Genomic DNA, 17,376 nt, shown 5'->3' with positions numbered 1-17,376 from the left:
TGCAGAATAAGGGGCCGAACAAGCTCAATCTCTCCCACTGCAATAGTGGGTTGATTGGAGAACAATAGGAGGCTTCACTTTGGTTTGCGAGGTATTTTTGCTTTTTATTTCTTTGTTTTCGGTGTCTGTAGTTCTGTGTCCTCAGCTGGGCATACTCGGCTGTATTGACATACGCTGCTCCGTTCTGCACGTGTGTCTTCTCGGCTGAAATGACAAACTCTGCGCTGCACACCCATGTAAGCCTTGACAACGCTTCCCTTAATAGTGTGCTCTTGGCAAATACGCGTTTAGCTTTATTGCGTCTCCGTTGGTAACGGCGATGAGTCCCACACACACTGTTTTGGGGCCCACACACAGTACTTCTCCGTCCAACAAGACTCCAGTGGTGTACTACGCTCACCCTAGCGGCTAGGGCTAATGCCGCGCCCCTCCAGTTGAAAAATAAAAATAATTGGGCCCTCCCTCAGAATTTTTCACAATTATTTTAGAAAGATGGCAATGTTTAAATATATCTAAACCTATTTAAACATTGCAGTTAGGTACGGTTACCTTTTTAAAACTGCAATAACATGCTTCTGCTTAAAACAAAGGCATGTTATCTGTATAATATTTCTTTTGGCCAGAGTTTGGCGCCCCCCCTGGGATCACTTAAGGCCCCCCAGTTTGAAGACCTCTTGCCTAGCCTCACGCGCAGTGCCTAACACGCCCCAATAGTTCCTGTGGGCTGCCAATGACAGGCGCCCACGTGCTCCTTTGAAGCGTACACGCGCTTCCCCGAGACTCGCGCTGGGCGGACCTGCAAGACCCCGCACACCATTCAGACCACAACACTGCGGCCCGCCTGTCTCACGCTGCACAATGACCGTACTCTTACCGCTGCAAAATTCCGGGTGACTCACCCTTTATCCCGACGTACTTGTTCTCCACACTTCGCAGGCAAACGTTAATTAATGGCTAATTGCTGGCAATGCCTGAATTTCACGCAGTGCTGGTTCTTTCACCACCGGTATGCCTTCTCCCACACTGCCTGTTCACTCACCGCTGGTATGTTTTCCAAAAGTGACAAAATGGTGTATCAAAGTCAATACCACACAATGTTGGCACTGGTTATACGATCATATTCGCACATCTGCGTACATTTGAAGATCAGCCAGCCCAACGCTCTTACACTTCCGTTGTCCACAGGCATTCGAATGGAAAAAGACACTCGTTCAGTTCCAGGGTGTCTATTTTTTTCTTCTTAAATCTTCCCTTTACCTACACTTCGTTTTCACTGCTCTCCTCGCTCGTAGGTTCGGTTTCCAGTCGTCAGGTGTTGTAGTTGAAAAGATTCCCTCTTGGTAAGCAAGAAATAGGTAGCCAGTTCATGCAGGATAACTAGTTGTAGGTTTATTGAAGAGGTTACAGTTTAGTGAGACCGCCACCTGGAGCAGCAGTCTCTGCTCAGCCCCCTCTCTCTCGCTGTCATACTCCTCTAGTCACCAACATTTCATGGCATCATACACTGGCTGAGCAGAGAACAATGGAGGTGTACACAGAACGTATCACAAGCATAGCAGATTATAAAAGGGTGCACAAGTGCTTCTTGTTAAGGAGCTGGAGGGTACAAGAGCCCAAGACTATGGGGAGCTGCAGGGAAGATACTGCGCACTGAGTCTGGCTTTAAGTGATTTAGGAGAAATGGCTGCAAGGGCCTTTTGGGCAGGTGTCTGGACGCGCATGAGCTGTAAGTCCAGGTGCAGGAGTGCTGTCTGAGCTGAAGGATAGTGTTTGAGCCCTGCCAGTGTGCGAGTTTCTAGAGGATGGGATGCTCTGGGAATGGTGTGTGAGCCCGTGTTTGTGAGGCTTTTCGGGAACAGTGTAGGTGTTACAGCAGTGCCGAGCTGTAAAGAATGCTGCAAGTGCTAGTCCCTTGATAACCTTTTTTTCTCCGTTTCTTTTTCTGCTCCAGGGCCTCAGAAGGGAAGACTGTTGAGGTCTTGTACAAGGGTGACGTCGAGATCACAGTGAAGGATATCCTTGGTGGCATTCGCTCCTCCTGCACTTATGTGGGTGCAGGCAAGCTGAAAGAACTGAGTCGGAGGACCACATTCATTCGGGTCACCCAGCAGGTTAACCCAATCTTCGGGCAGAGCTCCAGTGCATGAGGGCTAAAAGAAAAGTTCTAGTAGGGCATGGGTGGGGCAAAAACACATCTTCACAACCATTCCTTAACGTACTTCACCCGTTTTCGTTGTAGTATCCGGCGCCTTACCACATGCTTCACATCCTCTCACCAATGAGTGACTCCGCTGGATCTTGTATCTGACAAACGTCTAATTCAACAAGCACTCAGCTGTGAGTCAGCCTGATGAGCATCAAACTAAATTGACCAACCACGAGATTTGTCACAATGCTGCAGCACCGCCGCCTTTAGACCGTTCAGTAACTTCCCCTCGATAGCTGGCACACCCGCGCCGTTATCCGCAGCATCCAACATCAGTCACCGTTCTGCATCAGCCTGCGGTATTGGGCCAATGTAAAGTGCTCAGTACCTTCTGTGCAACCATCGAAGTCACGGGCTGAACTCACAACAGGTCTGACGAAGCCTTTTTCCTTCCGAATCTCATAAAATGTGTACCACTGAGCTCGGTAGCTGTAAGACCTGTCGTTTATAGGTTCAGTAAACAACACCTCTGACACCAAGTGGGGTATAAAACACTCATACAAAATCCAGCAAGATCCCTTCACACACATCTAAAATATCTTGTGTGCACAAGGCAGCGAGAGGGGAGACAAGAAAACAATGCAACAAAATACTCGAGTCGTGATGGGGGCTAAACATTTACCACATGTGCAGGATTATGGTGAAATGGCCAACGTCCTCTATGACCCATGGAGGGAGGGGTTAATGCAACTTTGGCACAAAGGGAATGAATAATCTAGGATAGTTAAATATTGATTAAATGCAGCCGCTCACGCACAGTTCGGAGGATGAGGATATTCCTGCACATCTTTGAAACCGCTTACGGACGTCAGTGAACTTCAGTTTCCTGACCGTGAGGCCTCCCTCTCATTCTCCTGCATCTCGGGAGTTGTGCATATCCCTCTGGAGTATGACGGCTTGCACCGCACTGATGGCCAAACATTCCTTTCATCAGCATCTGGTCACTATGGTACCCGTGCTCACTAAGTACATTCCTAGAAAGTATGAAGACCCAGCACATGCATCTGTGCAGTACCAGACCCCAGCAAATGAAGCTGAAAAACGAGGGTCCAGAAGTCCCCTGGAGAATACAATGCCCCTGAATGAGTTTGAGGGCCGATGGTCTTTCCCTGTGTAATATTAGAGGCCAAGCACAGCTCACCAAACTGTTGGGGCCCAGTAATTCGTCAAAACAAAATTTATCTCTCAGGTTAATTTTCCAGGACATAAACCTGCAGTACCAGAGCCCAGTGCATCACAACAGGGTATAGCACACATTACCTTCCTCCAGCATCACTAGGACCAAACTAATTCCTCTTCGATGTTTAGATGCCCAACAGAGCCCTCTATGCAGCATAAGCTCAACACATTCCCTTTGGGCCTCAAACTGTTTCCTCTACAGTATGAAGCCTCACCACACCCTCTAACAAGAACCTCTGGGGGCCCAGTTGCTTATTTCCCTGTAGTGTTTAGGCTTGTCACGTAATCTGTTTAAAGAGGTAGGCACTCAAAATATCCCTCTGAGAAACTAGATTGAGAACAAGAGGGCTTGGGAGTGAGATATCTCGGGTGGGAGACTAGGATATTCAGTGAGCTCCCACCATTTAAAGCAAGCCGCCATCTACAAGCGAAAAGGTCACATTGAGGAATCCTGGACGTGAACCTCCGTGCCTCAGGTGATAGTCTTCCCTCGGATTAAATGTGCAAAATGTACTTTAGAAGCACCGCAAAGAAAATAAGGTTGGCAAGCATGGCAAAAAACAACGTTATTTAGTAAATGGGAATAAAATGTCATGATTAAAAAGTAACAAAAATAACAAAACTGTTGAGCTGATCAGGTGTAAGAGATATATATATATATATGCCAAAAAAGTCACATCATGCGCCAAAAAAGATAGTTGCTATAAAGCTATTGGGCCCCACAAATTAATGGAAAAATAGGACAGTCCGCTGCCTTTTTGGCTCAGCCTAGGAAACTGAGCTGCAGGCTTCCTCGCCTCTTCCAGGTAGTGAAGTTGCTTACTCCTTAACTGTACAGTTTATGAGAACCTGCAGCTTATCTGGTGGGAATCAACAGCCAAGGTGGCAAATCCAAAGAGTCCCTGCGAGTCTTCTGCCTCCGTCCCCTGTAGTAGAGCAGCGTTCCGACTTTCTGGGGCAGGGGTAGAAAGTTTACTTTATGGTGGTAACCCATCTGTGATTGTGATGTGTCTAGAGCCTAGCTCACAAACTCTCTCACAGCATTACAGTAAAAACATTGAACCCGTCTTTGGGGTAACTTAGCCTAATGAGCAGCCTTCCTCATTACTTAAAAGAAAGATCCCACACACATGGGCATCCTATCCGTGGAAGTCGCTATGTGCATGAAACCAGGGTGGCCCTATGGAGAAAGAACCTCTCTGCTCCAGTCCTGGTAATTCGAATTTAGGACAAGGAGTGCAGACATCTTGCTAATCTTAATGAGATGAATACCCAGGGTACATCTCTGCCCACCATCCTCTGAGCAGAGCTCTTCCAGCTGTATGAGGGTCCTCGGTCTGATTTACTGCTCGTTGAATACCACACTCATTTAGCATAAATGTCCCTCCTTTTTATAACTCATATTTGGGACAGTAATACTGCAAATCTAAGTTTACCAATGAATTAAATTTGCACAAGGTGTCCAAGACAAGTGCTGCAAATATGTAGGAGTTTGCAAAAGCCCTTCTGGTAGCTAAATTAGGCAATTGGGTCTTTCACCTGGAAGACAGTATTGCATTTATTTTTACTTAAGATCATATTTAGGCCATACATTTCGAAGACTGCTTTTGCTAGGGCATTCGAGGGCTAAGGCTTCATGTGACGTTGCCCCCTGTTTTGCACATTTTTACAGCAGGCTTACTTAAGGTCAACAAGGCAATTTTTTAGCCATTTTATGCCATATTTTAAGGGTAGAACACATTCAGTGGAAGGTTGTTTAGCAGCCTCCTGTAAAACAAACCGGTCTGGTGTGACCATACAAAAGGCACATTTTCTTACAGTTCCTCTCTGCAGTACAAGCCTAACACTCCTTGAAATATTGGGAACCCCTATATTTCTCTTGCAGTACAAAGACCCTACAAAAATGGTGGACCCATCAGCCACATCTTTAAGTTGTACTATGAATAATCATGACCCCTCCCCCAATTCATATGAAGGGCCAGTATGCCGCAAAGGTATAAGTGCTGGCACATCCCTTTCTGCAGTACGAGTTACATTTGTCCCTCCTGGCAGTACTCCTATCCCTGCAGTCCAATCAGAGTAGAAGGGGCTAGCATGCCACCCGCAGTAGTAAAAAGGCACTGTAATGCCATATGAGCAGTACGTGTCTGCAGTCCTTTGTCTATACCTCAGCTAGAGTATATGTGCCTAGTATGTCTTTCGCAGCAGTTTGAGTGCCCATTCCTCCTTCCAGAATGACCCTCTCCAGAATAAGCACACCTAACTTCCCATTTGCAGTTTTAGGGTGCCCACCACATTTCCTTTCAGAATAAGGGGGCAGCTGTGCGATAAGAGGACTTGGCGCAGACTTCTGCAGACAGATCATGCACAGGGATGTGTCTTCACAAGGGTGAGAAGAGGGTTCCGTAACAGTAGGCACGTCCCTCAGGGTGTGGGGTGAAGTGGGCTCTTCTGTCTCATTCTATTCCTGTGACAGGGAAGAGGTGTCCGATGCACGACTGCAACAAGTGGGTAGTTTCAAAGGGGAGTTTTTTTTTTAAAGGTACAATTCAAAGGGAGGGAGGAAGGAAGGAAGGATTTCAGTCTCATTTCGGGAGGTGGACACCGTGTAATTCAGTTTGGGGGTTCATCAGCTGTACTCCATGCATTCCTTGCTCATGGATTCTTCAGTTTCCTTCAGTGCACGGGGTGAGGGTTTCATAAGGGGGTGGGGTCAAGCAGTGTGAAGGTGTTCGGTTACAGATTTTTGCGACTCATTCCATGCATGGGAGTTGGTGGTTTCAGTCTCATTCCTTTAACACATTATTTTGCCTTCAGACATGTAGAATAACTGACCAGTGAATCAAGGTGTAACTGATGTACATTTATTAAATAGTATGCAAATAAAATTCATTATAAAACACGGTCTGTGTCCATCTTTAAGTAACCTGGTTTCCGGATTGGGGCAAGGTCCCCTGGAGGGAGGATCCTTCTGGGGAGGAGACATGGTGACACCTATTAAAGAAAGCCCATATGGCCTGACAAGACCATAGTCCCTATATAAGATATAGGAGCTGCTCTGTACTACGAGATCACACATATACTCACGTAAGTCAGCAGGGTTATCCTCAGGATTACAGTAGGACAAGACTGTTCGGAAAAGGGTGAAACGTTTTACCAATAACTATTCCCTAAAAAAAATTCATTAGCGTGAACAAGAACCATGCGTGGAACAGAGTACTATTTTTTTTCAAAGTTGACCAGAGTACATTTGGAGACAGCATCCAAGACAAAAGCCATTAAACAAGATAAAGGTCTCTTAAACATCACACAAATGTGCTCAGCTGCTGAAGAGACAGCGCTATCCTGGCTGTCATGTTGGCCAACACTGAGGAACACACAAGCTTTTGCTGCTTGGATATCAAAAGAGTAGTCAGACTCCACACTGGCCCTCTGGTGATGGCGAAGCAGTAGTCCAGATCTTGCATTCTCAATCTGGAGGCAGAAGAGTGCTTGCTTTCGACATCACAGCATCATTGCTTTGACCGCTTGAGATGCAAAACACAGGTTTGTTCTCGAGTCGAGTCCCTTTTGATACATGCGTCTTCCTCTTAGACATCTCATGGGAGCTACCTGTTTATCACAAAGGGATGGCAAAAGTGAGATTAAACCAGTTAGCTATTCAAAAGGCATTGCTTACATCTGGGGAGTCATCTGGCAAAGAAAAGCAGGTGGAAAAAAAGATACTCAAAATTAATGTAGAAGGGTCACAACACAATGCATTATTTTAAACTCTTGAGTGCTAGCTAGCCCACACGGATTATAAATGATTTCCCTTAAGACCCCCCAAAAGACGGTGGCTGCTTTATATCTATGGACCTTTCGGTACAGTGCTCTACTGAATAACCAATTCATTACCACACAAGTCACTAAGGAAGCACTGGTAGCAACTACTAAAATGACCAACAGCGATAAGAACGTTCCTTAGCTGTAATACCACTGGTTTTGCATATAGGATCTTTCATAGACATATGTATGTATAGAAGCATTAAAGATCTCTGCCTATGCTTAAAGCTATAGAAAAATCCATCTAATTTATGAAATAGAGTTCCATAGGTAAAGGAGTTTCCTTTAAAAATGAAAATGTATATGTGCTGATACACACAACTATATATATATATATATATTATACACAAACAATGGTTTATCTGTGGTATAAAAAGATAGTCCAAATCAATCATTCCATTTCACAAAAACTGTCAATCCTTCATTGTTAGAGGTATCTTGAGTTGTTGCAGAACATCAATTCCATGTTTGCCAAAGAACCATCACAGCCGAAAATTGTAGGACATCAATCTTGCACGTATGCAACAAAGCGCAATAGTCAAAATTATATTGTGTAAATTGTGAACATCAAATCCTGCATTTGCAAGGAAAAATTTCAGTTGAGTGTTGAACATCAGTATTGCATTCATGCAGCAAAACACAACTGCAAACACGTATTTTGAGATTGTCTCTTCTTCAGGGCTGCATATTACTAAGCCTGTTTTGGTTCTAATCTAAATCTTACAACACGTTCACCGGTTCATGTGTGATCTGCGGTCCAACCGTAAATACCTTGTAACCCTAGTCCGTAATTTTCCTTTCATTGAGCCGTCCAAAAATCCCCATGATACAGTGCTCTCTCACAGCGTTCCCGCTTTGTTCGCAATAACTATTCGACCTGCACGCCGACCCACATATATATTACTAAGTTTATCTAGTGCCCCTGTGTGTGGGACATCCCCCACATCATACAAGAAAAAAGGCTTCTCTAGGTTAGGCTGTATACAACAAATATCCAGCATCAGTTAGGCTGCCAATTCTACTTCACAGAAAAGATATATAAAAGAAAAAAATACTCAAACCGAAAAAGGTTTGTCTCACAATGTACTATATCCAAACTCTTGGTATATCCCTGACCCTGAAAAAATAATTACATATGTAGAGAAAAAAATATTAAAGTTAAAAATAAAACTCCACATACCAGTCCATATCACCGTGATCCTGAACAGCATGACACCACAGACCAAAAGTATGTAATTAAACCTTTTAAGCCATAAAGAGTATTGAACCTTGGACCTCCGGATTAGTGATGTGACACTGCTGTCATGCTGCTCCAGCAATGCTGCTTCAACTCTCAATGAAGTAGTTGATAAACTCATGAACCATATTATTCTATTTACCTGAATACCCCAGTCTAAGGCTGGGAGACTTCACCACCTGGAAACCAAAAAAGAAACATATCTGAAGGGCGCATTAAATCATAATAAAGAAAAATAAAGAGCAAAAAAAAACTTCAATATCCATTCAGACTGCCACTAAATATGCAATAAATGTCTTTTAGACTATGCATCAAACCCTAAACCTCAAAAGATAATGCTGACATTTCCATCTCGCTACGCCAGCTATTTAGCCTCAAACCCTTGACTTAGCATAATTAAGAATCTAGTCAAATAGACTCATGCACACATGACTCAATTCACCAACGTAACCTATATTGACGCTATTTAGCCTCAAGCCCTTGGCATGGACTCCGGCACATATAACTCTATTCACCAGCATAAACCTGTATTGAAGCCAGGGGGATATCACTCTCTATTTACCCAAAGGAAAAAAACATTTTTAAAGAGCAAAATGTATGGAGAAAAAAAAAAAAATCCAATATCTACTAAACCGCCATTTCCGTTCACAAAATAGCCACTTACAGACCATAAGTAATCAGAGATGATTAAAACACCCATCAGCAGTATAACACCCAGATACCTACAAAGAACATCAAAATTACAGCTCGCATCCCTGACACGCCCACCCCCTCCGTCCCAACTGTACATCAAATATCACAAAAATGCAGACAATTAACGGTCTATGTTAAGAACAAAATTTACTGTTTGAAAATAATTGATGAAAAAAGTTTCTCTCCCTCTCAACTTCTTTTCCCGTTCTCCTCCTCTTCTACCCACTTTGCCTTCCTCTATTCTAATGAATCTCAAGTCCTCCAACTGTCTTACTGTGTGTTCTGAATGAAAATGAACCGCCAGTGGATATTTATCTAAATTTGTTATAGCCCTATAGCCTTTTATGTGCTCCTTCCAGTTTACTTTCAATTTGCGCATGGTGGATCTTACATATGATTTGCCACAGACACATCATATAAATACAATTAATAGCGTTGCAATTTAAAAAAAAAATGGTAACATAGTATGATTTCTGCCTGAATACATCTACCACCGTTTTCCCTTTTGACACATATTTACAACAAATACAATTGCCACATCTGAAAATCTCTTTAGGTAGTCCCTTTAAACACCCTGTTGAAGTCAGAGTGGGTAAATAGATAATGGAGTCACTAGGACTCAACATCCTACATAAAGTATGCACCTATCTATATACCATTCTAGGTTTGTCTGTCAACACTTGTCTAAGATCAGGATCTAACATAAGAAAATCCCAATGTCTGTGTAAAATATTATACAGTTGTCCGTTATATATCTAACTTATTTATCAGGACCAACTCAATGTTTCCGTTTCTCTTTCAATACCTCTTCTCTAGAGACCCTGCCACCCTTAAGTCTAGCTGACTGTACTGTCTACAGATCATAACCCATTCTGAGAAACCTTTCGGTGATGTCTGCTGCTTGGATTTCATACTCCCATTGCAAGCTACAGTTCATTTTCGCCAGCAAGAATTCTCCATAAGGAATATTACTGATTTGCCTTTTTATATGGCCTGAACCCGCATGCAAGGTCGCATTTCTGAAGGCCAGTTTGCCACATAGTCTTGAGACCAACTTATCATCATGTACATATAGTTCAAGATCTAAAAAAACAAATGGATGATCGGCTGTATTCCAAACAAAAGTAATACTAAAGTTGTTGATGTTAAGATGAGCATGATAATCTTTTAGTGCCTCTACATCACCTTTCCAAATCACAAAGATGTCGTCTATGCAACAACCCCAATATACAAACTGGTTATTCTGGTACCATTGCCTGTTCCAGGTATGCTCCCTCTCATACCACCCCATTAAAAGGTTGGCATAGGAGGGAACAAACCTGGAACCCATCACAGTTCCGCTTAACTGATGCTACAGGTCATTTTGATACAAAAAAGGTATTAGTCAATACTAATTCAACTAGATTAAGCAACATCTGAGAGTGATGAAGACCACCTGCAGATATGGTATAAAGAAAAATACTTAATAGTTTCAATGCCACAACTATGATCCTATGGTGGTATACAGACTACTCACATCCATGGTGACCATGTAGTAATCAGATTCCGATGTGAAATCATGCATTTGTCTTAAAAAATCTTTTGTACCCTTGATATACAATAACAATGTTTTAACAAATGGATTTAAACACATATCCATGTATTCAGAAATATGTTCAGTCAGTCTGTGCCCACTATGATAGGTCTTCCTGGAGGAATATCACCCCCTTTATGTATTTCTGGCAAAAATATCACAGGAGTGATAATGTTCTCCACCCACAGATAGTTATACTATTCCGTACCAAAAAATTGTTTATCAACATACATGCAAAGCATAGTTCTAATCCAATTATTTGAACTCGCAAGCAAGTATAGTAGAAACAATTTTAGTATAGTTCGAGTGGTCCCCCTACTGTCTGTGTGCCTCTTGGTCATAGTCCCTAAAGTTCAAAATCACCACATTACTCCCTTTGTCTGCCTCTTTGATAATAATGGACTTGACATTTCTAATTTCATACAATGCTTTCAAATCTTTTTTTATTCAAATTAGACTGTCTACAAGACACTAAGCTTTTCTATACCATTGGTAACAAGATTTTGAAACACATCCATGACATTGTCAGCTGTAACTGGGGGTATGAATTTCAACTGCCCCTTCAAACCGCTAGGTGTACAATGATCTGTATCGATATTCAATTGGAATGCTAGATCTTCAATATCCCGTTCTTCATTTAAACTCATCACCACAGCAATGTCATGCACCTCACTGATAGATTACTTTTTTCTTTCACAATGACTAAGTAATCCCGTTTCAACTGTTTATCATGAAATAACTTTTTCAATTTCCTAACAAATTTAACCAGATCCACCGAACCAATTTGTGGGTGAAAAACTGAGACCTCAATTCAAAACAAACTCCCAAATCAGTAAGTTGTCTATCCGACAAATTAACAACCGAATTATCCTTTATTTGTTGTCCTTCATCCTCTGCAATCTCGTCCTGACTCCTACTCTCGCTCTCTCTCTCTGCTGTCTACTTTGTCTTCGGATTCATCCGCCCCTCTTATCTCAGACTCTTTTCTGTGAGTATCTAGCTCTTGCTCCATTCCACCCATCTGACTTTACAACCTTCTCATCCTTTTGAGTTCTTGTAAAAAAAAAAAAAAAAAAAAAACTGAAGACCTACTCTCAGTGGTCTGTCTGGATATTACAGCTTTATCCAAGTCTTAGCTACTCCCACTTAGATTGGTGCCTGAAGTACCACTGATACTTTACTTTTGAAAGCATTCTTACATGTAGTCATCAAACTTTTTCGCATATGTATAGACTCTCCCATATCTATAATCCCTCTCATCTCTTAGAAATGTGGTTCTTTTTTGGTCCTGTTCTTCCTGGAATCGATCCATCACTTTATCCAATATCTCATAATTCTTTGTCGTATTCTCCACACATTCAACTTAACAATATCTATTTTGGTTACATCAATCTTTTTCAGCAATACATTTCTTTGTTCATCAGAGAAATGTATCAAAATATTCATCGATTCTCTAGAAGCCTGATTAAGTTTGTTTTCCCACCTCTCTGCCTTAGCCTCATTGAGATCTTCTACTGACGGAAAAATATTTATCCCGAGCCCCCTTGGTATTCCAGTAACTTCCAGATCATGGACTAGGGTTACGAGTGTTTTTGTTTTTACATTTTAAGTTGTCAGTTGGACTACAAATCACAGGCTGAGTAATATGCGGCCCTGAAGAATAGACAGTCTCGAAACACGTGTTGGCTTTTGAACTTTACTGCATAAATGCAATACTGATGTTCAACATTCCTCAACTGCAATGTCTCCTTGCAAATGCAGGATTTGATTTTCACCACTTACTCAAGATAAATTTGGCTGTTGTGCTTTGTTGCATATGTGCAAGACTGATGTCCTACAATTTTCGGCTGTGATGGTGCTTTGGCAAACGCGGAACTGATGTTCAAGATAGATTTAACAATAAAGGATTTACTTTTTTGTGAAAATGAACGATTTGGACTATTTTTTTTATACCACATACGAACCATTGTTTGTGTATTTTACAGGACGTATGCTGGGGGTACCAGCGCATCTGGTGTAAGCTCCAGGCTGTTGGACCCAATACCCACCTATTCATCAGAGTGACGCATAAATTATGCAAAAAATAAGAGTGAACTCTGGGTAGTTCCCAAGTTTAGGTGAAGAGCAGCTCTAGTAAGGAGCACCCTGCAACACCAGCAACACTTTAGATTTGCTCACCTCAAATGTCTGTTTATCTAGCAAAGTTTTTAAGCATTGGATCAGCACAGTGCTATCCACGCGGCGTGGTGGGCTCAAAAGGAAATTGCATTAGAAGTGAGAGTATGATGTTCAGTTCCCAAGGAGGGGAGGAATGGTGTGTATTGGAGGGAAAACCTTCTTCAAACCCTCTAGGAAGTCTTTAACAACAGGGACTTTAAGAAAAAAAAAAAAAATGGTATGTGAAGGACATTTTCTATAAGCAGTAATTGCCGCAAAATGGACTTAAATAAAAGAGAATTGCAAGCTGGATTTGGTCAGATAAACAGGTATGGAAGAATAGATTCTTCTTGGTATGTCGCTGGATTAAAGTTCTTGACAGAACACCAGATACAGACACTCTTCCATTTGAAAGGATAAGCCAATTACGTCGACAGGCATTTAGCCACCTTCACAATGTTCATGCATTCTTGTGGTAGATTTAATTGTCCATAATGTACGACCTCAGGAGCCATGCTGCCAAACTCAAAGAGGAGAGATTGGGATGAACCATCTGACCGCCGAACTTCATGAGAAGGTCCAGTCGGTAGTACAGCTTCGTGTGTGCATGCTCCCACATGTGGAGAAGGTCAGTGACCCATCATTTTCAGAACCACTTCAGCACTATCAATATCATTCTGACCTTTGAGTAAGACAGCTTGATGATTACTGATGGAATTAGGGGAACTGGAGGAAAAGCGTGGAGAAATTTACCAGACCAGTTGATCCATAGGACATTCCCCAATGTCCCTGTTTGATAATACCGCGGGGCAAAGTTTGAGCATTTTTGTTTTCTGCAGTTGCAAATAAATCTATGTGACGGAAATCCTAAATGCAGGAGATATTTTGAACAACATTATTGTGTAGAACCCACTCATGATTTTTTTGAGGAATCCTATTTAGGGGGTCTGCTTGAAGACTCTGTACCTCTGGACAATTCCATATTGTTTGAGCTTCCCGTGACAAGGCTCTGGACCTTAGTCCTCCTTGCTTGTTTAGAGAGAACATGGTTGTTGCGCTGTCTGTCTGAACAAGAAGGGATTCAGTCTTGAAGTATGGTAGGAAAGAGAAACGGCAGGTGAACAGCTTGTATTTCCAGGCAGTTGATACAAGTCATTTCCTTCGAGCACCATGTTCCCTGAATCTGTAGGTGATCCATGTCTGCTGCCCAAACTAACAACCATCTGTCACTATTGTCTGAGATGGAAGATCCTGATGAAAAGAAATCCCATGAAGGAGATTTTTCAACTTGCACCAACATTTGAGGTATTGTCTTGCTTTGAGGGAAAGTGGATCTTGTCTTCCCAGTTGCCAGAGTAGTGTCTCCAATGGTTCTCCAGACAGTCTTTTTGTGTTCTCATTTGGAGACAGGAATTTGGCATCAGAAATAATGCAAGACCCCACTGTGCCTAGAAGAGATGAAACTTTTCTCATTGCTGAATGAGAGGCTTTCATATGAGATTGACATTTCAGATGTATGGATAAGTTTTCTCTGACAGTTAACTTTTGCCTTTAAGGTGTCAATGGTTGCTCCTAGATAATGTAGAGACTGGACTGACAAGGAAGTAGATTTCTGGTGATTGAAAGTAGTGACAGTTATTTGATAATGGAGCTGTGCTTGTTGTTGCATTGAGGCCAATGGTCTAGGTATGGATAAACAAATATTCAAGGTTTTCGGAGATGTGCAGCTACCACTGCCATGCGCTTCCAAAAAGGTCTGAGGCTGACTTGAGACCAAAAGGAATGACATTTTACTGATAGTGATTGTGACCTACTTCAAATCTCAGGAATTTGCGATGTTTTCTCCAGTGGAATGTGAAAGTACAAATCCTAAAGATCTAGGGAACAGAGTTAGTCTCCTTGATGGATTGGAAGATACATTTGATGCAACGCTACCATTCTGAACTTCTATCCATATCCGTTTGTTTGTTAAAAAATTCACATCTGTTTTTGAAAATGTTCTCTTTTTGGAGCTCCCTCTCCTGGCGTTCTTAGAGAAAGGTGGAAGAGCCCTGGTAAAGGATTGATCCTCTCCTCGCTTAGGCGACGTTCCACCTGCAGACTGCTGCTCTTGCTGTCTGCATCACTATTCTGTTCCATGAAGGTGAATCTTCTCCCTGTCCCTCAGGGTGTACTTGGAAAAGATCCTGCATTTTTGATTCACCATTAATGTGCATGTCAGCAAGGCAGTGGTTCAGTACATCATGAGGATACATCTGATTATGGCCTTCTTTCTGCCACAGGCAAGGCATCTGTCAAAGATCGCATTTTATTTGAATAGAGCAGGCATCTCCAACGAGTAGCTTTACAGCTACCTGCAAGTAGCTCTCCTATGTGCAAGCCCAGCCCACTAAATTAAAGGCTATTGCTTGGATTAATTACCATATTAATCCAAAATTGAAAAGTGCATATTCAAGATGAAAATGTATGTAATTTGGGGCTCATAGATGTTTGGAGAAAAATGGTTGAATTCACAAAATATACCCACATTCCAAGTTGATAAAACCTTTCTTGCATTACTGCTGGCAAACCCTGCCTGATACATTGAGGTGATCACTGCTTTTGATCTTGCATAGTGTGGCCACTCAGGTAACATTGTTCATACAACACTAATAATATCAGCAGCTTGGCATCATTTGTTTTGAATATAAGTAGCTCCTGTTACAGAAAAGGTCTGAGACCCATGGACTAGAGAAATAATTTTCCTATCAGAAAAAGACAGAGAAACACTAGAAATGTCAAATACAGGTGTTGACAAAATGTTCTGAGAGAATGTTTTGAAGAAAAAAAGCCAAAAAAGGTAGAGCTCCCTGCTCCAAGATCCTGTCACCAGGAGCCGGAAAAAAAAAACGGAGCTAACTGCCACACACTGGGCATGATCGGATACTGGTGGGTTTGAGCCCTTGAATGCACAGTATCTCTTTTGATAGCTGCAGAGTTGCAGCCTATAAGTCTACACAGTCATCTTCCTTCATTATATTCCTTTACAAAAGTTTTGTGAATGAGATTATGCTCTGGAACAGCGTTGGGACAGTGCTGATGGATGTTCGGATATTGTTCCAAACAAATGCACAATCTTTAAAAAATGAAAAAGGGATTTACACACTTCAAGCCAGTAAAGATGCATAGATACCTTAAGATGTGTTTTTGGTACAAGAGTTAAAAAACCAGGCGAGCTGAAATGTTCTGAATTATATTTATATGATAAATCTTGTATAGGTTAAGTAATAACAAAGCAAGCAGTAAACTGCTGCAAGAAGTCTTAAGTCACACAACAAGAGGAGGGCAGTCGAGCCGGCGCTTGAATGAATAAAAGTTTTTTTTTTTTTTTTTTACACACTTGTCTTCATTGACTTCCTTAGAAACGTATTTTGTTTATCCGGCGACTTTAATGCTTTGTCTTGTTTTCTTGTGTTTGCTTAGTTAATCTTACAAAAAGCAGAGTTATAAAGTTCTCAATTGTTGACTTTGAAAAGGCCTAGGACGTGACTAATTCAATTCTCCCATGAAGTTTCAGCTGCAGTGTCTTGTAAGCCATGACACTGGTACTGGCAGAACTCCAGGTCAATATTTAACACCCAAGTTGCCTTATTGGTAATATCTTGAAACATAAAGATGCATGTTGGCTACTCTGGTGATTCCGGATGACAATTAATCCAGGAACTGTGGTGAATATGCTTCCCAGTCAGAGATAGTGCTGTCTGTATCAGGGTGTATGTTCTACACTATTGTCATGGCTATAGTCTTGCCGAGGGCCTTGGCCAAAGAGGGGATTTACCCATCGGCCTTTCCTCTGCGTCTGTTCAGGCCTCTGACACTTCTGATGAGGAAGGAATGCGGCAAGCAACTGTTCTGGAAGTGGATACACCAACATGTACCAAAGCTGTGCCTGTTGAGTAGGAGGAAGCTTAGCTTCTTGAGCAGGCAGTGATAGGATGTCCTCAGTGGGATGATCTATGTATTTCTATGACATGAGTCTGTCCCTTTCTTTCTTCTACATACTGCTGTCATGCTGCCTTTGACACTGAAGACTAGATTGACTATTACGCCATCAACCTATAGAAGTCCTCAACAGTAAGTAAGGCCTCAGTGCTGAGGAGGGCACCAGCAAGACCCCAAGGTCTATGAATCCTGATAGGATAATAAAGCAATAGCACTTTCTGTAAGGCCCTTTGGGGTATCACAAATGGTCCCAATAAGTTTTCTTTTTGTTAAGGGGGACCTTAGGAATCTCCTACTTCATTTTAACTATGCAGCCTAGCTTAGTCATCAGGGGAAAGACTTCATTATCTTGCAACAACCTACAATGCATCTCTTAAAATGCACCCACTCGTTAAATGCGAGTCTGGAAGAAAGACTCTTGAAACTACAGTGCTCACCCCTTCCTAGTCTTCTTTACAGCATAAAAGGGCAACTTGTTAAAGAGAGTCAAAGTGGTTGATATGTGGAATTCAGTGACTGAGTGAA

At 42.1% G+C, this 17,376-nt stretch overlaps 2 protein-coding genes across 5 annotated transcripts in view; one reads left to right on the top strand and one right to left on the bottom strand.

The window, feature by feature from the left end:
- GMPR2 (guanosine monophosphate reductase 2) overlaps positions 1-6,287 on the top strand; it is a 163,569-nt gene extending 157,282 nt beyond the window's left edge. Inside the window, exon 11 of the mRNA XM_069238159.1 lies at positions 1,952-6,287. Coding sequence (XP_069094260.1) covers positions 1,952-2,147 — 196 coding nt within the window. The 3' untranslated portion in view covers positions 2,148-6,287. The remainder of the gene's footprint in view (positions 1-1,951) is intronic.
- Positions 6,228-17,376, bottom strand: part of TINF2 (TERF1 interacting nuclear factor 2) — a 121,775-nt gene continuing 110,626 nt past the window's right edge. For 2 of the 4 annotated variants that reach the window (XM_069238154.1, XM_069238155.1), the window contains 2 exons: positions 8,590-8,626; positions 6,619-6,997 (listed from right to left, as the gene is read on the bottom strand). In XM_069238154.1, the coding sequence (XP_069094255.1) occupies positions 6,855-6,997; positions 8,590-8,626 (180 nt within the window). In that variant the 3' untranslated portion in view covers positions 6,619-6,854. Of the gene's footprint in view, positions 6,998-8,589; positions 8,627-17,376 lie in introns of all 4 variants that reach the window. The other 2 variants (XM_069238158.1, XM_069238157.1) reach the window with 2 other exon arrangements.

This window comes from Pleurodeles waltl, chromosome 6 (genome assembly GCF_031143425.1).
Source record: "Pleurodeles waltl isolate 20211129_DDA chromosome 6, aPleWal1.hap1.20221129, whole genome shotgun sequence".
In the NCBI taxonomy this organism is placed as follows: Eukaryota; Metazoa; Chordata; class Amphibia; order Caudata; family Salamandridae; genus Pleurodeles; species Pleurodeles waltl.
Note: the sequence above shows the minus strand (reverse complement) of the source record. Positions and strands in the feature narration are given on the sequence as shown.